At 47.3% G+C, this 22,854-nt stretch overlaps 2 protein-coding genes across 2 annotated transcripts in view; both read left to right on the plus strand.

Annotated features, from left to right (window-relative positions):
* Positions 1–3,381, plus strand: part of LOC144169806 (integrin alpha-PS2-like) — a 68,035-nt gene extending 64,654 nt beyond the window's left edge. The window contains exon 23 of the mRNA XM_077699163.1: positions 99–3,381. Coding sequence (XP_077555289.1) covers positions 99–311 — 213 coding nt within the window. The 3' untranslated portion in view covers positions 312–3,381. The remainder of the gene's footprint in view (positions 1–98) is intronic.
* Positions 3,382–22,446: 19,065 nt separating this feature from the next.
* The window catches only part of LOC144169809 (integrin alpha-9-like), a 106,625-nt gene continuing 106,217 nt past the window's right edge, over positions 22,447–22,854 (plus strand). Inside the window, exon 1 of the mRNA XM_077699168.1 lies at positions 22,447–22,789. Within this exon, the coding sequence (XP_077555294.1) occupies positions 22,458–22,789 (332 nt within the window). The 5' untranslated portion in view covers positions 22,447–22,457. The remainder of the gene's footprint in view (positions 22,790–22,854) is intronic.

A 22,854-nucleotide genomic window follows, 5' to 3' on the forward strand; every position in this document is an offset into this window, starting at 1 on the left:
AACGCCTTTTTGGGATTTAGTTGATTGTGTTCTGGGTAGCTTATACATAGGCTTTTTTGTGTGCACTAAATCGTTCAAAACTATTTTTTTCTCGGTAGGTGGGTTTTTTCCGTCGCCAACAAAAGGAGGCCCTGGAGAAGTTTCTAAGCGAAGAGGACGGAAACGAGTGGGACGAGTTCGCTGTCACCGAGGCTGATGTAGAGGAAGAAAAGGAGTTCTTCCGCAAGAGCATGATGGCGGGCACCGTAAACTTCAGCTACCTCCAGGAGGAGAGGAACCCCACCGCTGAAGACATCAAGACGCCCTCCTGACCGCGTGCACAGGTGAAGACTGCAAGCATAGTGCCTACTTCGGTGACTACGTGATGTGCTTCTGGCTGTTTGTGGTGGTTTCACGTGTGAGTACTTGGCGTTGTTGGGACAAGTGAAAGCTGCAATACTTCCTCCTGGACATGGCATCGCTCTACAAATCCTGCTATGCAAGTTGACTTCATTTCTCCTTCAGACTGTTGTCTTCAAGGGCATTGTTGTTCCCCGTTCTTTACCAATGCTTCTGTATCACTGAGGGGACCCTTCTATACACTCACCCGGTCTGCTTTTATGTGTTCTGGAATTTTTATTGTAATAGGCCGCGAAGAAGGCATAACATGTCACATGCATTCCGCCCGCTGGGCGTACAAAATGGCGAGCATCAAGGTAAAAGTTCCTTGAGGCTTCTCGGCTCTCAAGCCACCGGCCACGCCTGCCTTAATGCTGTGCAAGTGCTGGTCCATGTTAGAGTGCGCCTTGAACGCAACGTTAACACCTAGTGCCCACGCTTCAGGGCGAAAGCAACGTGCTGTAAGAGTGCCTAGATATTATAAGGTGCTCGGTTTTCTCCGGGTGCTAAAAAACTCCACATCGACGCAATAAAAATGTGTGAGGGTTTCTGTAGCACTATCTTGCGTTCAATAATAACCTTATAAAACTGGCAGGTTGCAGACTTCCCAGAGATATTACTGAAGCAACGTCACCTGTCATGAACTTGCTCACTCGATAATATTCACCAGCGAAAAGCTACCATAAACCTGTGACTTGAGGCGCTATGCCCTCGCAAACGTACAATAGGGGATCTGCGTCATAGGAACCAGTGCCAAGCGCGGACATGCCAATACGCCTGTGTTTAACCAAGTAACACAAACCGTGAAAAATCAATGGATTACGTGCTAATAACATACTAGATGAGTCCACCTGATGGTGGAGCTGATAGCGAACTTTTTTTGTGTGCAACTGGTGTAGACTACAACTTTTGAGGAAGGTTTCGAAGACAGTATACAAAGTATACCAATCGAAATGAATTACCGAAGTCTCTCGTCAGTTCGTCATTACCACGTTTATTTCAAACCACGTCATTACCACGTTTATTCTCAGTCATTTCAAATCAAGGGCCGATCCAACGACAAAAAAGAGGTCATATGGGTAAGATGCATCTACACTTAGAACTTTAATGACTCTCAAAATAAATTTCATTTTTATTCATCCATGCCCAAACCATACACATATTGGACTACGGCTATGTGTAGGGCACCAAAATGTCGTTCTATGAATGCAAAAAATATTCACGGAGTTGGTGTTTCCATGCCAGAACGTGCGTATTGTAGTTGGTGGCACAAGTGTTACACCTAAATTTCTACGCTCAAGAAATACGAAAGGTGTGATGTGTTTTAAATGAAGGATTTCTTGCGACCACCTGCCCACTCTACCGCTGTGTAGCCGCGTACTTTGTGTGGCAGGAACTGACGCCACCCCGTGTGATGGCGTTACTACTAAAACAGAGAGACAAGTGACGTCACCAGGGGCGTCACTTCAGTAGGGGTAACGCACCTAGAGATAACGTGAACTGCGGCTCGTGAGATAGTCACTGCTAAACTTATTGATGTGAATATGAAGCGATTCATTATTTGGACGCTATAGTTTGACAAAGTCGGTTTGAATCTGAGCTAACCCGAGATAAACTAACGATCATGCTTCTATCCGAGCTTACTCTTCACCGCAGTCACCTCCTGTGCCTGTGATTTATACTTACAAGGCTTACTCCGGATGTTTTTTTATTCACTTAAGTGGCCAGGAGGCATGGCGGTTACTTAGTTTCACCAATCCCTAGACTTCTGCGTCGCGCAGCCAACTGGTCGTTCTATTTTCCGTTGCTTTAAAGCATGACGTGCAGTGAATAGTCCAACTTGGATATGCAGGCAAATGTGTCTGTGAATGTGGGCTTAGTTGAGCACGCCTGGTACTTGAGTACTGTGCCAGATTTAAACCTCTATAGCAGTTGTTTTTCATGCCGAGTGGGAATCATCACTCTGTTTCGCAATTTTATGCGTAAATAAAGAGGGGAATTGCAGCATCATTCTTAAGCTGTTGCGATGATTTCGTGTTCGCCACTGTTGTATATTTATATAAATAAAAAAAAAATGATAGGAATATATCTCTACTGGAAGATTGTATTTTATAGGATTTCCTATTTTATAGTGTAGCAAAATAATTGTGTTTTTTATAATACTTTTTTCCAGTATAACTGTACTACGGTGTAGCCAGAATGCTAGAGCAAGCTGCTCGGGCTCGGATGACTAGGCAATCCTGGTCCTAAAGCGAAAAGCTACCCTGCCCGATTTTGTTACTCTGTGATGTTTGTGTAAAATAGACCGTTTGTTGTTTCCGAAAATATTTTCCAAGAAGTTGGAGGCCCTTGCGCACATGTAAATTAATGAGGCGTTTTTTTTTTCGAAATGAGCTAGATCCAGAAACCGAAACTGAGTCGGATAAAGCTTCATTGACAAGAAAAACTCGCAAATTTTCCCTAAAAAACGGGTGGCGTGAGTATAGTTTAGAAGACGCCCTGGAAACGTTAACGCAGATCGTAGTTCGTATTGTAAATGAGCCATATCCTGCTGTTTCACGGATCAAAATGAGGCAAATGCATTTGCCCAATGGGAATTTGCTTTTTGGCTTGTGTGTTGAGACTGTTTCGTGGGTGTTTTCGGGTGTTTTTTGCGTTTCGAAGCTGGCTTATTATGAATTCAGGTGGCAATTAGGAGATCGGCGAAAGATCGGTCCCCAGGTCTTAACGACGAAGTGAACGGAAGAAGTGAACGAAATGAAACAGAGATGTAAAACAATGATTTAATTTCGTCTACCCTGTTCCTACGAAATAACTCTAGTTCTATTTATTTTTAAATGCAGAGCATTTCAGTAACTCACGATGTCACCCGCGTTGTCCCGTCGTAGTCCGCACCGTCGTTGTCCGCACCCCTCCCCCTGCACTATATAAAAGAAAATACTATCCGGCGCCTGGTTTCGATCCTTCGACCCTGCGGGCGGAACGCAATGTACATGGTGCTCTACCCACTGCGCAAAAAAACCGACACAGAATGGGACGCTACGAACGCGCCCTATATCATTGACTCATTCAAATTACTGCTGATGAGCGCTCTCTCGTCAGCAGTTGCCACAAGTGCAACAACATTAACGTAACTCAAACTACTTAACGTCGTGCGCCCCCGGAAATGCTCTGCATTTGATCGTGCCCCTCGCGAGGGGGATGTTTCACTGCGTCGCCATGCGAACAGTTTGCCACGCTTTAGTTTCAGTTTCTCCTTTTTACTCTTATATTTACCATTTCACTACTGAACTAAATAGTCGCCGCTTACAAGCCCTGGCAAATCCCCCCCTCCTACCCGCTCTGAGAGTACGAACCACTTCATCGAGGTGAATAAGATATGAGCAGCCTTCTTGTGAAGAATTTTGAAAATTCGTGGCCGAGCAATGAAGAGCTTGCTTAGTTCGTTACAGCCTTGAGGCGTGCGCAAGATAATTATCCTAGGGAAGAATTTGAAAAGACCAGCTAATGGAACCAAAGGACTTCGATTCTCTTCTTGAAATAGTTCTACGGTTCTTGAAGCCCTGTTGCATACTTCTAATGCCTTTTTCACCAAAACTCAATCGCATAATGCCTGAAAGTCAATTTAAATAAAGTTTTCACAATAATTCAGTATCAAATTGAGTGTTTCAATTCAATATGAGCCAAATCCAAATTTATTCCCTACTATTGCTCAAATTCACAGCATAATTTTTAGTTACTTGTGGCCATAAACTACCCCTAGCTGACATGTAAAATGTATCATATTATAGCTCTGACGGCGCTGCATTTAGGTCCGGTAACAAACTTCCGCTTGTTTCTCAAGTTCGCGTTAGGTGGATCTGGCTCAAATGTGTACACCTACTCACTTGGCGGTACTCTTCAACGCGTTATTGTCACGCAATCCACACCGCGACATCATGCCTAAGTTTGAGTCCGGAAAAACAATTCGCAACATTATTTCACTTTTTACACTTATTTCACGTGACACCGTAAGTACTCCCAGGGGCGAACACGGCACCAGTGGCATAAAGGAACGTAACAGGACACAGCACTATCATGTGTTCGCTATAGTCAAAACCCTTAAAATTGAAATATTGGAGCAGTTACTTCAAGACAATTTCTGGTATCTGTATTTCTATATCCAGATTTATTTGAAGTACTGTTCTGTATTCAGTAGTGAAATACCTTTTGTCTATATAGATTATACCATACTGAACCAAACGTAGGAATCTCGGTAAATTGATTATCGTATTTTATCGTACGCATTTCCGCGCAAGAAATGGTGCAAATAGTTGTTTGTGCCAAGACACGCGTTACTTGCTTCTGAAATTCTGAATTGCCTTTGTATTTTTGATAACGGTAATAAAATGTTTATTTCGCGATATCCTCTCACGTCTACAAAAGTTGGTTTTCTTTCTGTATCAGCAGATTTATTCTAAACACTTGAAAAAAAGTGCGTTTAAGCCTAGAAATGAAATAATGCATAGATATAAAACAAAACTTTGATAAATGCGTTAACAAAACTTGTTGCTGAGCTAGTTGGTACATACTTTAAGAACGAAGAAAAAGCGTGGCGCAAACTAGACTTCGTCCACGTCTAGTTTGCGCCACGGTTTTTCTTCTTTCTTTTTAAATGCATGCATGCAAAGGAAGATGAACGTTCAGTTGTGAATATTTTCGATTGATGCTTAAGGTATTATCGACGACACCTCCATAGGATTTCGTAATCCCCCATAACGGGGAAGTGATTGTAGGGTCCCATAGACACACCAATTGTTTTTTTTAAACGCCACAATTATACAAGCAGCATGTCCGAATAATTCTGGTTTCCGAACCCACATAGGCGATTGTTTCTCGCTGTGACAAGAACCTTTTCGTTCCAGTCAACGAAACTTTTTTTAACTTTTCAGTAGCACCTTCGATAAATAAATTTTGTTGCTTAGGAAAAAATGTCGCGTGTGCATATTATACAAATAATGCAATACCTCAATGCAAAAAGTGCAATAATCCTGGCACCAATTTGGCGATCCTCGAAAAATCTGCTTGAGAAGCCGCATAACTAAAGTGTGGTTATCGCAGTTTTCTTGATGGTGAACAGTTTGTAATAAAAAATGAGTCCACGTTTGCGCGCATGTGCTTGTTTTCTTTGTTAATATGAGTTCGCACGCTAGAATTTAATTATGTTAGCAACTGGATCCACATGTTTAACTTCCAGTGCGTAGCCAATGTCTGCATCAAGCTACATCTATAAATGTATTTCCATAGGACCGCAGAGTAAACATTTTAAAAATCACTGATACTTCGCTAAATTGCTTTAATAAGTGCATCCCTGTATCTGCATGTTTTTTTTTTTTCTGATTTCGAGGAAACATCTCAGACATCCCGGTACCTCAAAACAAGCTGTATCTCAGTACTTGCACTGAAGCCTTCTATCACATGTTATCTTGCCGTCCTTTGTGCATACTATCCTGCTAGCGCGCTCTTCGTTGGCACGTACAGCAACCGCTACGATAAGCGTGGTCTCTGGTTCAGCCGCTCTAGCTAGTTCGGAATTAGTCTCGCTGAGAAGAAAGGCAAAAACAGCAGAGTGAAGCACAGTAGCAGACGACGACGCGCTTGGAACGGGCCCACCTGCGGATCCCCCCATATTTCAGTCAGAGTCCTCCCGAGGAATTCTACCTTCATCCCGAGCGAACAGCCACACCCACGTGTGCCTACAGGCCATTCGCTCCGTCGTATCCTACACAGATGCAGCTTGCTATGCTGACAACAAAACCATGCATGGCTGCACCCGCCGCGGTGGCTCAGTGGCTAAGGCGTTGCGCTGCTGAGCACAAGGTCGCGGGTTCGATTCCCGGCCGCGGCGGCCGCTTTTCTGATGGAGGCGACAAGCAAAAACGGCCGTGTGTACGAGATTTCGGCGCACGTTAAAGATTCCCAGGTGGTCAAAATTAATCAGGAGCCCTCCACTACGGCGCGCCTCATCGCCTGCGTTGCGTCGGCGTGTTAAACCCTACAATCAATCAATCAATCAATGCATGGCTGCAGTGGCAACATCCAGAAGCAACTTATCCGCATGCGCGTCTACACAGACGACCTGACTTCCGGACGCCGAAGAATTCGCCACCATTGTCTTGACCCTCACTCAACCCTCTAAACAAATCACCATCACAGATGCTCGCCCAGCCTGGCGAAGTTTCTTCTGGAAAAGCACGGCCCCAACGATTTCGGCTACTTTAGCGCTATCGTCTAACGCATGTTATTGTCATTCTGCACACGCCTCCTCATTCATCTGTAAATGGCAACAACTTCGCTTATCAGTAGATTTGCGAGTTGACCAACCGAGCCCCTAAGATCACGCAGCTCTCACACGACATCTCACCTATCAAGACATTGCACAATTTTAACGGACCGCTAATCAGGCATTCCCGTACCCTTATCCCACTCTCAGCAAAAATTGCGAGATCATATTTCCCTCGGAAATTGCGAACAGGCACTCCACGCGAACGCATTCATTTTTCTCCTTCAATTCAAATATTGTCCACAAGGGTGACTACGGATACATGAAGCAAAATAATAGATGGAGAAAACGAACGGCCCGGTGGTGACTACGGATACGTGAAGCAAAATAATATATGGAGAAAACGAACGGCCCGGTGTTCTCATTCATCTGTAAATGGCAACAACTTCGCCCATCAATAGATTTGCGAGTTGACCAACCGAGCCCCTAAGATCACGCAGCTCTCACACGACATCTCACCTATCAAGACATTGCACAATTTTAACGGACCGCTAATCAGGCATTCCCGTACCCTTATCCCACTCTCAGCAAAAATTGCGAGATCATATTTCCCTCGGAAATTGCGAACAGGCACTCCACGCGAACGCATTCATTTTTCTCCTTCAATTCAAATATTGTCCACAAGGGTGACTACGGATACATGAAGCAAAATAATAGATGGAGAAAACGAACGGCCCGGTGGTGACTACGGATACGTGAAGCAAAATAATATATGGAGAAAACGAACGGCCCGGTGTTCTCATTCATCTGTAAATGGCAACAACTTCGCCCATCAATAGATTTGCGAGTTGACCAACCGAGCCCCTAAGATCACGCAGCTCTCACAAGACATCTCACCTATCAAGACATTGCACAATTTTAACGGACCGCTAATCAGGCATTCCCGTACCCTTATCCCACTCTCAGCAAAAATTGCGAGATCATATTTCCCTCGGAAATTGCGAACAGGCACTCCACGCGAACGCATTCATTTTTCTCCTTCAATTCAAATATTGTCCACAAGGGTGACTACGGATACATGAAGCAAAATAATAGATGGAGAAAACGAACGGCCCGGTGGTGACTACGGATACGTGAAGCAAAATAATATATGGAGAAAACGAACGGCCCGGTGTTCTCATTCATCTGTAAATGGCAACAACTTCGCCCATCAATAGATTTGCGAGTTGACCAACCGAGCCCCTAAGATCACGCAGCTCTCACACGACATCTCACCTATCAAGACATTGCACAATTTTAACGGACCGCTAATCAGGCATTCCCGTACCCTTATCCCACTCTCAGCAAAAATTGCGAGATCATATTTCCCTCGGAAATTGCGAACAGGCACTCCACGCGAACGCATTCATTTTTCTCCTTCAATTCAAATATTGTCCACAAGGGTGACTACGGATACATGAAGCAAAATAATAGATGGAGAAAACGAACGGCCCGGTGGTGACTACGGATACGTGAAGCAAAATAATATATGGAGAAAACGAACGGCCCGGTGTTCTCATTCATCTGTAAATGGCAACAACTTCGCCCATCAATAGATTTGCGAGTTGACCAACCGAGCCCCTAAGATCACGCAGCTCTCACACGACATCTCACCTATCAAGACATTGCACAATTTTAACGGACCGCTAATCAGGCATTCCCGTACCCTTATCCCACTCTCAGCAAAAATTGCGAGATCATATTTCCCTCGGAAATTGCGAACAGGCACTCCACGCGAACGCATTCATTTTTCTCCTTCAATTCAAATATTGTCCACAAGGGTGACTACGGATACATGAAGCAAAATAATAGATGGAGAAAACGAACGGCCCGGTGGTGACTACGGATACGTGAAGCAAAATAATATATGGAGAAAACGAACGGCCCGGTGTTCTCATTCATCTGTAAATGGCAACAACTTCGCTTATCAATAGATTTGCGAGTTGACCAACCGAGCCCCTAAGATCACGCAGCTCTCACACGACATCTCACCTATCAAGACATTGCACAATTTTAACGGACCGCTAATCAGGCATTCCCGTACCCTTATCCCACTCTCAGCAAAAATTGCGAGATCATATTTCCCTCGGAAATTGCGAACAGGCACTCCACGCGAACGCATTCATTTTTCTCCTTCAATTCAAATATTGTCCACAAGGGTGACTACGGATACATGAAGCAAAATAATAGATGGAGAAAACGAACGGCCCGGTGGTGACTACGGATACGTGAAGCAAAATAATATATGGAGAAAACGAACGGCCCGGTGTTCTCATTCATCTGTAAATGGCAACAACTTCGCCCATCAATAGATTTGCGAGTTGACCAACCGAGCCCCTAAGATCACGCAGCTCTCACACGACATCTCACCTATCAAGACATTGCACAATTTTAACGGACCGCTAATCAGGCATTCCCGTACCCTTATCCCACTCTCAGCAAAAATTGCGAGATCATATTTCCCTCGGAAATTGCGAACAGGCACTCCACGCGAACGCATTCATTTTTCTCCTTCAATTCAAATATTGTCCACAAGGGTGACTACGGATACATGAAGCAAAATAATAGATGGAGAAAACGAACGGCCCGGTGGTGACTACGGATACGTGAAGCAAAATAATATATGGAGAAAACGAACGGCCCGGTGTTCTCATTCATCTGTAAATGGCAACAACTTCGCCCATCAATAGATTTGCGAGTTGACCAACCGAGCCCCTAAGATCACGCAGCTCTCACACGACATCTCACCTATCAAGACATTGCACAATTTTAACGGACCGCTAATCAGGCATTCCCGTACCCTTATCCCACTCTCAGCAAAAATTGCGAGATCATATTTCCCTCGGAAATTGCGAACAGGCACTCCACGCGAACGCATTCATTTTTCTCCTTCAATTCAAATATTGTCCACAAGGGTGACTACGGATACATGAAGCAAAATAATAGATGGAGAAAACGAACGGCCCGGTGGTGACTACGGATACGTGAAGCAAAATAATATATGGAGAAAACGAACGGCCCGGTGTTCTCATTCATCTGTAAATGGCAACAACTTCGCCCATCAATAGATTTGCGAGTTGACCAACCGAGCCCCTAAGATCACGCAGCTCTCACACGACATCTCACCTATCAAGACATTGCACAATTTTAACGGACCGCTAATCAGGCATTCCCGTACCCTTATCCCACTCTCAGCAAAAATTGCGAGATCATATTTCCCTCGGAAATTGCGAACAGGCACTCCACGCGAACGCATTCATTTTTCTCCTTCAATTCAAATATTGTCCACAAGGGTGACTACGGATACATGAAGCAAAATAATAGATGGAGAAAACGAACGGCCCGGTGGTGACTACGGATACGTGAAGCAAAATAATATATGGAGAAAACGAACGGCCCGGTGTTCTCATTCATCTGTAAATGGCAACAACTTCGCCCATCAATAGATTTGCGAGTTGACCAACCGAGCCCCTAAGATCACGCAGCTCTCACACGACATCTCACCTATCAAGACATTGCACAATTTTAACGGACCGCTAATCAGGCATTCCCGTACCCTTATCCCACTCTCAGCAAAAATTGCGAGATCATATTTCCCTCGGAAATTGCGAACAGGCACTCCACGCGAACGCATTCATTTTTCTCCTTCAATTCAAATATTGTCCACAAGGGTGACTACGGATACATGAAGCAAAATAATAGATGGAGAAAACGAACGGCCCGGTGGTGACTACGGATACGTGAAGCAAAATAATATATGGAGAAAACGAACGGCCCGGTGTTCTCATTCATCTGTAAATGGCAACAACTTCGCCCATCAATAGATTTGCGAGTTGACCAACCGAGCCCCTAAGATCACGCAGCTCTCACACGACATCTCACCTATCAAGACATTGCACAATTTTAACGGACCGCTAATCAGGCATTCCCGTACCCTTATCCCACTCTCAGCAAAAATTGCGAGATCATATTTCCCTCGGAAATTGCGAACAGGCACTCCACGCGAACGCATTCATTTTTCTCCTTCAATTCAAATATTGTCCACAAGGGTGACTACGGATACATGAAGCAAAATAATAGATGGAGAAAACGAACGGCCCGGTGTTCTCATTCATCTGTAAATGGCAACAACTTCGCTTATCAGTAGATTTGCGAGTTGACCAACCGAGCCCCTAAGATCACGCAGCTCTCACACGACATCTCACCTATCAAGACATTGCACAATTTTAACGGACCGCTAATCAGGCATTCCCGTACCCTTATCCCACTCTCAGCAAAAATTGCGAGATCATATTTCCCTCGGAAATTGCGAACAGGCACTCCACGCGAACGCATTCATTTTTCTCCTTCAATTCAAATATTGTCCACAAGGGTGACTACGGATACATGAAGCAAAATAATAGATGGAGAAAACGAACGGCCCGGTGGTGACTACGGATACGTGAAGCAAAATAATATATGGAGAAAACGAACGGCCCGGTGTTCTCATTCATCTGTAAATGGCAACAACTTCGCCCATCAATAGATTTGCGAGTTGACCAACCGAGCCCCTAAGATCACGCAGCTCTCACACGACATCTCACCTATCAAGACATTGCACAATTTTAACGGACCGCTAATCAGGCATTCCCGTACCCTTATCCCACTCTCAGCAAAAATTGCGAGATCATATTTCCCTCGGAAATTGCGAACAGGCACTCCACGCGAACGCATTCATTTTTCTCCTTCAATTCAAATATTGTCCACAAGGGTGACTACGGATACATGAAGCAAAATAATAGATGGAGAAAACGAACGGCCCGGTGTTCTCATTCATCTGTAAATGGCAACAACTTCGCTTATCAGTAGATTTGCGAGTTGACCAACCGAGCCCCTAAGATCACGCAGCTCTCACACGACATCTCACCTATCAAGACATTGCACAATTTTAACGGACCGCTAATCAGGCATTCCCGTACCCTTATCCCACTCTCAGCAAAAATGGCGAGATCATATTTCCCTCGGAAATTGCGAACAGGCACTCCACGCGAACGCATTCATTTTTCTCCTTCAATTCAAATATTGTCCACAAGGGTGACTACGGATACATGAAGCAAAATAATAGATGGAGAAAACGAACGGCCCGGTGGTGACTACGGATACGTGAAGCAAAATAATATATGGAGAAAACGAACGGCCCGGTGTTCTCATTCATCTGTAAATGGCAACAACTTCGCCCATCAATAGATTTGCGAGTTGACCAACCGAGCCCCTAAGATCACGCAGCTCTCACACGACATCTCACCTATCAAGACATTGCACAATTTTAACGGACCGCTAATCAGGCATTCCCGTACCCTTATCCCACTCTCAGCAAAAATTGCGAGATCATATTTCCCTCGGAAATTGCGAACAGGCACTCCACGCGAACGCATTCATTTTTCTCCTTCAATTCAAATATTGTCCACAAGGGTGACTACGGATACATGAAGCAAAATAATAGATGGAGAAAACGAACGGCCCGGTGGTGACTACGGATACGTGAAGCAAAATAATATATGGAGAAAACGAACGGCCCGGTGTTCTCATTCATCTGTAAATGGCAACAACTTCGCCCATCAATAGATTTGCGAGTTGACCAACCGAGCCCCTAAGATCACGCAGCTCTCACACGACATCTCACCTATCAAGACATTGCACAATTTTAACGGACCGCTAATCAGGCATTCCCGTACCCTTATCCCACTCTCAGCAAAAATTGCGAGATCATATTTCCCTCGGAAATTGCGAACAGGCACTCCACGCGAACGCATTCATTTTTCTCCTTCAATTCAAATATTGTCCACAAGGGTGACTACGGATACATGAAGCAAAATAATAGATGGAGAAAACGAACGGCCCGGTGTTCTCATTCATCTGTAAATGGCAACAACTTCGCTTATCAGTAGATTTGCGAGTTGACCAACCGAGCCCCTAAGATCACGCAGCTCTCACACGACATCTCACCTATCAAGACATTGCACAATTTTAACGGACCGCTAATCAGGCATTCCCGTACCCTTATCCCACTCTCAGCAAAAATTGCGAGATCATATTTCCCTCGGAAATTGCGAACAGGCACTCCACGCGAACGCATTCATTTTTCTCCTTCAATTCAAATATTGTCCACAAGGGTGACTACGGATACATGAAGCAAAATAATAGATGGAGAAAACGAACGGCCCGGTGGTGACTACGGATACGTGAAGCAAAATAATATATGGAGAAAACGAACGGCCCGGTGTTCTCATTCATCTGTAAATGGCAACAACTTCGCCCATCAATAGATTTGCGAGTTGACCAACCGAGCCCCTAAGATCACGCAGCTCTCACACGACATCTCACCTATCAAGACATTGCACAATTTTAACGGACCGCTAATCAGGCATTCCCGTACCCTTATCCCACTCTCAGCAAAAATTGCGAGATCATATTTCCCTCGGAAATTGCGAACAGGCACTCCACGCGAACGCATTCATTTTTCTCCTTCAATTCAAATATTGTCCACAAGGGTGACTACGGATACATGAAGCAAAATAATAGATGGAGAAAACGAACGGCCCGGTGTTCTCATTCATCTGTAAATGGCAACAACTTCGCTTATCAGTAGATTTGCGAGTTGACCAACCGAGCCCCTAAGATCACGCAGCTCTCACACGACATCTCACCTATCAAGACATTGCACAATTTTAACGGACCGCTAATCAGGCATTCCCGTACCCTTATCCCACTCTCAGCAAAAATGGCGAGATCATATTTCCCTCGGAAATTGCGAACAGGCACTCCACGCGAACGCATTCATTTTTCTCCTTCAATTCAAATATTGTCCACAAGGGTGACTACGGATACATGAAGCAAAATAATAGATGGAGAAAACGAACGGCCCGGTGGTGACTACGGATACGTGAAGCAAAATAATATATGGAGAAAACGAACGGCCCGGTGTTCTCATTCATCTGTAAATGGCAACAACTTCGCCCATCAATAGATTTGCGAGTTGACCAACCGAGCCCCTAAGATCACGCAGCTCTCACACGACATCTCACCTATCAAGACATTGCACAATTTTAACGGACCGCTAATCAGGCATTCCCGTACCCTTATCCCACTCTCAGCAAAAATTGCGAGATCATATTGTGGTGGAGGTGCGGGGTAATCCCATGCACTTTGAACCAGGCGAGTTTACCGACCCACGCGAGTGTCATCTGGAGACAACACCAGTGCACAAGTCAAGTCGCCGCATTCGAGGTCTACCACCAGAATTTGGCCTGCTGGTGAAGCCTCCTCGCGTCATGACAACCACTACGGCTTGCCAAACCACTCAGGGCAGCGGAGCCTTCTCGCCGCTGGTAGTGCATTTGCCGCACACACCGCGGCCGTTCCACGGCGACATCTTCGAAGACGTCGAGGACTGGCTCGATCATTTCGATCGGGTCGCTGCGTTCAACGAGTGGGACGACACACGTAAGCTGAGAAGCGTTTACTGCTCACTCAGAGATTCGGCACAGACGTGGTACGAAAACCATGCGCCTACATTTACGAGCTGGTTGGAGTTTCGGCGGCAATTGCTCGAAGACTTCAAAAATAGCGAGCGGAAGGAAAAGGCCGAAATTGCTCTACAGTCCAGGGCGCAAAAACCAAACGAGAGCGTCTCTATGTTCGTCGAGGACATGACGCGCTTGTTTCGCCGAGCTGACCCTGGTATGAGTGAAGCAAAGAAGGTTCGCCACCTGATGCGGGGTGTGAAGGAACAGCTATTCGCTGGCCTTGTACGCAGCCCGCCAACAACGGTTGCTGACTTCGTTCGGGAAGCGACCTCAATGGAGCGGGCCCTGCAGCAGCGCAACATGCAGTACGGGCGTCAAGGCAGTGTGGCCGCCTGCGGTTCAGCGGTCAACGATGAACACGCTCTCCGGGAGCTCGTGAGGAGCGTCGTGCGTGAGGAACTGCGGCTTCTTCAGCAGGGTGACTGTCGACCAACTTTCGCTGCCTTTACCGACGTAGTGCGAGACGAAGTTCGGCGAGCAATGGCACCCGCGGCACCGGCCGATGTTGCAAGCCCTGTTCGAACGTACACGGATGTGTATCCTGTGCTGGCTCCAACAGCGGAACATCGCACTTACACGGACGTGCTGCGCACGCCGACCTCGGCACCGCCCCAGGTGTTACCAACTGTGACACAGCCGTTCGGACGCACGTTGAACCCGGCCACACGGTATGAACCAAGACGTCTCGAACGGAAAGCGACCATGTGGCGCACATCAGACAATCGGCCCCTGTGCTACCATTGTGGTGAAGAAGGCCACGTGTTCCGTCACTGCCCTTACCGCCGCCTGGGACTTCGCGGGTTCTCGCCGAACGCACCTCGACCGCGCTACGGAGAACGACCCCGCGAAATCGAGGAGTACCTTTCCGCCCACGAGCTGACGTCAACTTCGCCCGCTACTCATCAATCCCGAACGCCTACCCCTCGCAGGTACTCATCACCGATCCGTCCCGGCTCTCCTCGATCTGGCGGGAACCGGTCTCCGAGCCCACACCGGGGAAACTAAACCCAGCGACCTCCGGGGGTGAGGCCGCTGCGCATAAGGCTCAAGAACCTCCACCGACGCAACGACATCCGCATGACGACCACCGAAATCGAACGTTTTTTGAAGCGAACGAACTTCTTTCTGCCGACATCCCGGTCCTCGTCGACAACCACTCGGTAACAGCTCTCGTCGATACCGGCGCTGACTATTCTGTTATTAGCTGGTCACTCGCGTCCAAGCTGCGTAAAGTAACGACGCCATGGTGTGGACCGCCAATCCGCACAGCTGGTGGCCACCTTGTTGTGCCGACTGGTGTGTGCACCGCCCGAATTCAAATTCAAGATTCAACTTTCCCCGGCTGTTTTGCCGTGCTGCGGGAGTGCTCAAAACAACTTATACTCGGTTTGGACTTTCTCCGCGAATACGGGGCCGTGATCGACTTGCGGAGTCTTTTGGTTACATTTTCGAACCCTCTGTCAGTCGACGACGAGAGGGACCTCTCCAGGCCTGCGCTGCGAATTTGCGACGAGATTGTTACTTTACCTCCCCGAAGCAGTATGTTCGTTACTGTTGAGTGCGAGCAATCACCTGTCAGTTGCGGTATCGCCGAACAAAACGTTTCCCTTCTGCTCGACCGACAGGTCTGCGCAGCCCGTGGCCTCGTGGACATCAGCAACCAACGAACAGAAATACTGCTTACGAACTTCAGTCCGGAACACCAGCATTTATCACGCAGAACAGCAGTTGCATACCTGGACGCAGTAAGCGACGAAGAAAAGAATCTTGTTCTAGGAGTCTTGTCCACGCAGAAGGAATCGGAGAAGGTCGCCAAAATTGACGTAAACCCTGAACTGCCGATGTCGCAACAGCAACAGCTTCGCGATGTTCTTAACTCGTTTGGCGACTGCTTTGCCGTAACATCTAAAGTTCGACAAACAACCATCGCCAAGCATCGCATCATCACCGACGAACACGAGCGACCAATTCGCCAACACCCTTACCGAGTTTCAACGAAAGAACGTGAGGCTATTCGTCGCCAAGTGAAAGAAATGCTCCGAGACGACGTCATCCAGCCGTCGACAAGTCCTTGGGCATCCCCGGTCGTCCTTGTTGAGAAGAAAGACGGTACTCTTCGTTTTTGCGTAGACTACCGGAAGCTTAACAAAGTTACGAAGAAAGACGTGTATCCTTTGCCGCGTATTGATGACTCGTTGGATCGGTTGCGCCATGCTAGATTTTTCTCGTCCATTGATTTGCGCAGTGGCTATTGGCAAATTGAAGTAGATGAACGAGACCGCGAAAAAACAGCTTTCGTTACTCCGGACGGCCTCTACGAATTTAAGGTCCTGCCGTTTGGTTTGTGCTCCGCTCCCGCCACTTTCCAGCGGATGATGGACACTGTTCTATCTGGACTAAAGTGGCAGACGTGCCTTGTATATTTGGACGACGTGGTAGTGTTTTCTAGAACCTTCGAAGAGCACCTAGTGCGTCTGAGGGCAGTTCTTGAGGCCATCCGATCCGCCCAACTGTCGTTAAAACCAGAGAAGTGCCATTTTGGGTACGAAAAGCTGAAGTTTTTGGGCCACCTCGTCAGCTTCCAAGGCGTCCGCCCTGACCCCGACAAGACAGCTGCTGTCGCTGCTTTCCCAACTCCAAGCGACAAAAACGCCGTACGCCGTTTTCTCGGTCTCTGCGCGTACTATCGTCGCTTTGTGGAGAACTTTTCCGATATAGCGGAGCCGTTAACTCGCCTAACAAAGAACGATGTGCAGTTCAGTTGGGGCCCAAAAGAGTGTGCAGCGTTCGATGAACTGAAAAGTCGGTTGCAGACTCCACCTGTGCTCGGTCACTTTGACGAGGATGCTGACACTGAACTGCATACTGACGCAAGCAACATCGGGTTAGGTGCAGTGCTTGTACAGTGGCAAGATGGTGTAGAGCGGGTTATCGCTTATGCGAGCCGTACTCTGTCACGCGCCGAAGCCAACTACTCTACCACTGAGAAGGAATGCTTGGCTGTCGTGTGGGCCGTCACCAAATTTCGGCCATATCTCTATGGACGACATTTCAAGGTGGCTACTGACCATCACTCTCTGTGCTGGTTGGCCAACCTGAAAGACCCGTCTGGACGTCTCGCTCGCTGGAGTCTCCGTCTACAGGAGTTCGATGTCAGTGTCGTCTACAAGTCTGGCCGTAAACACAGCGACGCAGACTGCCTCTCCCGCGCCCCAATCGATAAAATCTCGACCGAGGAAGACGATGATGGTGCCTTTCTTGGAGCCGTCACTCCTTCTGACCTTGCTCAAGACCAACGAAATGCCCAGAACTTCGCCCAGTCATCGATTACCTCGAAGGATGTACTTCTCAGCTACCCAGATCTTTCGCACGCGGCCGTACATCATTTTGTCTGCGTAACAACATCCTGTATAAAAAAAATTTCGATGCCACGGAAACAACATACTTGCTCGTTCCACCAAGACAACTGCGTGCAGAAATTCTGCAAGCCTGTCACGATGAACCATCTTCCGGACATCTCGGCTTCGCCCGTACGTTAGCCCGCATACGTCTACGGTATTACTGGCCGAAACTTGCGGTTGATGTCAAGCAGTACGTACAAACTTGCCGAGACTGCCAGAGGCGGAAAACTCCGCCCGAAAAGCGCCCCGGTCTACTCCAACCGGTTGACCCTCCGAAATTACCGTTTCAGCAGATCGGTATGGATCTTCTGGGGCCTTTTCCTTTGTCATCCTCCGGCAACAGATGGATCGTCGTCGCTACGGACTACTTAACGCGTTACTGTGAAACAAAGGCCCTTCCCCGAAGCACGGCCACAGAAGTTGCCAAGTTCTTTATCGAGAACATCGTCCTTCGTCATGGTGCTCCGGCAGTTGTAATCACGGACAGGGGAGCTGCGTTCACAGCACAACTTCTTAAAGAAGTATTACATCTCAGCTGCACAAGCCACCGGAGGACAACCGCCTACCACCCGCAGGCGAACGGACTAACGGAGCGGCTAAACAAGACCATTGCCGATATGCTCTCTATGTACGTTGACGTCGACCACCGAAACTGGGATGCCATACTACCATACGTGACCTTCGCCTACAATACGGCGCCGCAGGAAACAACAAGGTTTACCCCGTTTCGCTTGGTGCATGGTCGAGACGTCCTGACAATGTTGGACTCCATGCTTTTACCTGACGAGTGCTCTGTCGTCACCACAGACGCCGAAGAAATCGCACAGCGTGCAGAGGCCACCCGGCAGCTGGCTCGCCAGCGCATTCGATGCCAGCAAGTAAACGATGCCCGGAGGTATAATGCGCATCACAGGGAGGTTACATATCGACCAGGAGACCTCGTCTGGGTGTGGAGCCCTGTTCGCCGGAAGGGTTACTCCGAAAAATTGATGCGTCGCTACTTTGGACCCTACAAGGTTCTGCGCCAGACAAGCGACGTGAACTACGAAGTTCTTCCTGAGGGCACGGTACGTTCTACTCGCACCACGTCACAATCCGACGTCGTCCACGTAGCCCGAATGAAGCCGTACTATACCCGCTCGACTGAATCTTGAACTGCTATGTTTGCGGTACGACTCTCGGGACAATCATTTGGGACGCTGCATCGGGACGATGCTTTCTCAGGGGAGGGGGTAATGCCGCATGCCTGGGACAATCTCCCTGTTTGGGTATGTGCCTTTCTGAACATTGGGGTCTGAGAAGAAGAAGAGGCTAAGGTGCTACCACGGCAGCTTTGGTTGTGCGTCAGCTTCGGTGCCGTCTGTAGGTCTTTCAAACCCAGTAAATACTGCTTTTCTACCTTTATTCGTGACAATATTTCCCTCGGAAATTGCGAACAGGCACTCCACGCGAACGCATTCATTTTTCTCCTTCAATTCAAATATTGTCCACAAGGGTGACTACGGATACATGAAGCAAAATAATAGATGGAGAAAACGAACGGCCCGGTGGTGACTACGGATACGTGAAGCAAAATAATATATGGAGAAAACGAACGGCCCGGTGTTCTCATTCATCTGTAAATGGCAACAACTTCGCCCATCAATAGATTTGCGAGTTGACCAACCGAGCCCCTAAGATCACGCAGCTCTCACACGACATCTCACCTATCAAGACATTGCACAATTTTAACGGACCGCTAATCAGGCATTCCCGTACCCTTATCCCACTCTCAGCAAAAATTGCGAGATCATATTTCCCTCGGAAATTGCGAACAGGCACTCCACGCGAACGCATTCATTTTTCTCCTTCAATTCAAATATTGTCCACAAGGGTGACTACGGATACATGAAGCAAAATAATAGATGGAGAAAACGAACGGCCCGGTGTTCTCATTCATCTGTAAATGGCAACAACTTCGCTTATCAGTAGATTTGCGAGTTGACCAACCGAGCCCCTAAGATCACGCAGCTCTCACACGACATCTCACCTATCAAGACATTGCACAATTTTAACGGACCGCTAATCAGGCATTCCCGTACCCTTATCCCACTCTCAGCAAAAATTGCGAGATCATATTTCCCTCGGAAATTGCGAACAGGCACTCCACGCGAACGCATTCATTTTTCTCCTTCAATTCAAATATTGTCCACAAGGGTGACTACGGATACATGAAGCAAAATAATAGATGGAGAAAACGAACGGCCCGGTGGTGACTACGGATACGTGAAGCAAAATAATATATGGAGAAAACGAACGGCCCGGTGTTCTCATTCATCTGTAAATGGCAACAACTTCGCCCATCAATAGATTTGCGAGTTGACCAACCGAGCCCCTAAGATCACGCAGCTCTCACACGACATCTCACCTATCAAGACATTGCACAATTTTAACGGACCGCTAATCAGGCATTCCCGTACCCTTATCCCACTCTCAGCAAAAATTGCGAGATCATATTTCCCTCGGAAATTGCGAACAGGCACTCCACGCGAACGCATTCATTTTTCTCCTTCAATTCAAATATTGTCCACAAGGGTGACTACGGATACATGAAGCAAAATAATAGATGGAGAAAACGAACGGCCCGGTGTTCTCATTCATCTGTAAATGGCAACAACTTCGCTTATCAGTAGATTTGCGAGTTGACCAACCGAGCCCCTAAGATCACGCAGCTCTCACACGACATCTCACCTATCAAGACATTGCACAATTTTAACGGACCGCTAATCAGGCATTCCCGTACCCTTATCCCACTCTCAGCAAAAATTGCGAGATCATATTTCCCTCGGAAATTGCGAACAGGCACTCCACGCGAACGCATTCATTTTTCTCCTTCAATTCAAATATTGTCCACAAGGGTGACTACGGATACATGAAGCAAAATAATAGATGGAGAAAACGAACGGCCCGGTGGTGACTACGGATACGTGAAGCAAAATAATATATGGAGAAAACGAACGGCCCGGTGTTCTCATTCATCTGTAAATGGCAACAACTTCGCCCATCAATAGATTTGCGAGTTGACCAACCGAGCCCCTAAGATCACGCAGCTCTCACACGACATCTCACCTATCAAGACATTGCACAATTTTAACGGACCGCTAATCAGGCATTCCCGTACCCTTATCCCACTCTCAGCAAAAATTGCGAGATCATATTTCCCTCGGAAATTGCGAACAGGCACTCCACGCGAACGCATTCATTTTTCTCCTTCAATTCAAATATTGTCCACAAGGGTGACTACGGATACATGAAGCAAAATAATAGATGGAGAAAACGAACGGCCCGGTGGTGACTACGGATACGTGAAGCAAAATAATATATGGAGAAAACGAACGGCCCGGTGTTCTCATTCATCTGTAAATGGCAACAACTTCGCCCATCAATAGATTTGCGAGTTGACCAACCGAGCCCCTAAGATCACGCAGCTCTCACACGACATCTCACCTATCAAGACATTGCACAATTTTAACGGACCGCTAATCGGGCATTCCCGTACCCTTATCCCACTCTCAGCAAAAATTGCGAGATCATATTTCCCTCGGAAATTGCGAACAGGCACTCCACGCGAACGCATTCATTTTTCTCCTTCAATTCAAATATTGTCCACAAGGGTGACTACGGATACGTGAAGCAAAATAATATATGGAGAAAACGAACGGCCCGGTGTTTCCTAGTATATTCTTCACTTAAAATGTGAACGGCAAGTTTGATTAAGTATATACCATCTTAACTTGGAGAACGCGCCGATGATCGCGGAAAGATCGCCGCAACATTTGGTTAGTGCGGTTATACGGGCTCCCGTCTTTGTCACTAATATATTTGCCAGTCTAACAGCCCGCCCCTGGTAGACTTGCTTGAGGTAGGCCATTGCTTAGCGGTTTTATTCCTTAGCCGTCGCTCAGGAGCTCTTGTTCCCTGGCGACGGTCGTGGCATCTGGACGAGCCGGGTTTGTGTAGCCATGTCACAGCTGAGTAGCTCGGCCTCCCACTGCTCCATTGTACTTATGTTGAATGAAAGGTGCTTTGGCCTACTGCTGTGGGGGTCATTTTTCGTAACGGAACCGGACCATATCATGTAATGAAGATCAGCCCTTTTCCGTGACTCCCCACAACTCTTGCATTCGTATGAATAGAGACCATGAGTAACATCGGAAGTAAACCATACTAAGTTTTTCAAAACAAAAGAAAACGTTAGAAATGTGCACGTCCAGATATTGATTGTTATTATTATATGCTCCAAGTTCGTACCCGCTTTTCATCAAGCTTTCACTTTACAGTTCATGTCATTAGGCTGCAAGTGCCCACTATCAAACAAAACTTGACATTTTTTCATCATTCCAATGCATTTCCTCAATAGATAACGTAATGCATAGCAGCCGTTTACGGCACAACGGGGACGCTGGAGTCAACTGAACATTACGCGCTCTGCATACACTTACACTTTTTGGTTGGCGTGCTGTCCCGATTCATGATAATTTCCTGTTTCTTCGGCAAAGTAAGACGTCTGGAAATCACGCGGTGTCAGTCTCCCTGGCGGCCATTAAAATCGGCCATCAAAATCGGTCGAGACCAAACGGTCCAGAGTCTATTCTGTTATAGTGAATTGAGTGTCGCGGACAAGTCGCTTCGCTTTTGTCCCTCGTATCGTTAGTGGGGTCGGGCCTTCGAGACCGTAAAATGACTAACCACCACGCCACTGCCGCCGGATGTCGCGAGTGACGGATGTGTGCCCGGAGGAGCGCGCGGTTCTTATCGTCACGGCATTTATTAATGGACTGCGCCGCGATCAGCAGGCGTAGCACGCGGTTTCCATCGCATGTCGTAGCCACCGTGGTCCGCTGCCCTCAGAAAGAACTCCGTGCATCGGGCGCAATAATGGCTCACCGTCCGGAACAGGCGACTTCACGGCCGGCGGGCTGCATGGCATGCCAACCTTCTTCAGCGCCGCGACCTCTAATATTGTGGTGGACCCTGTTGCTGGCCGTGCCGTGGGCCGCGGGCTTCAACCTGGACACCCACTTCCCCGTGCTCCTTCGAGGCCCCGCAGGCAGCCACTTCGGATACTCGGTCGCGCTGCACAGGAGCTCCGGCTTCGGCATGCAGTGAGTACGCACTGAGAGAGCCATCACTCGAGCCTGCTGTTATTTTTGTAAACGCACATTTTACG

This window comes from Haemaphysalis longicornis, unplaced genomic scaffold, assembly GCF_048455015.1.
Source record: "Haemaphysalis longicornis isolate Haplotype H1 unplaced genomic scaffold, Haemaphysalis longicornis Haplotype H1 scaffold_2, whole genome shotgun sequence".
Classification (NCBI taxonomy): domain Eukaryota; kingdom Metazoa; phylum Arthropoda; class Arachnida; order Ixodida; family Ixodidae; genus Haemaphysalis; species Haemaphysalis longicornis.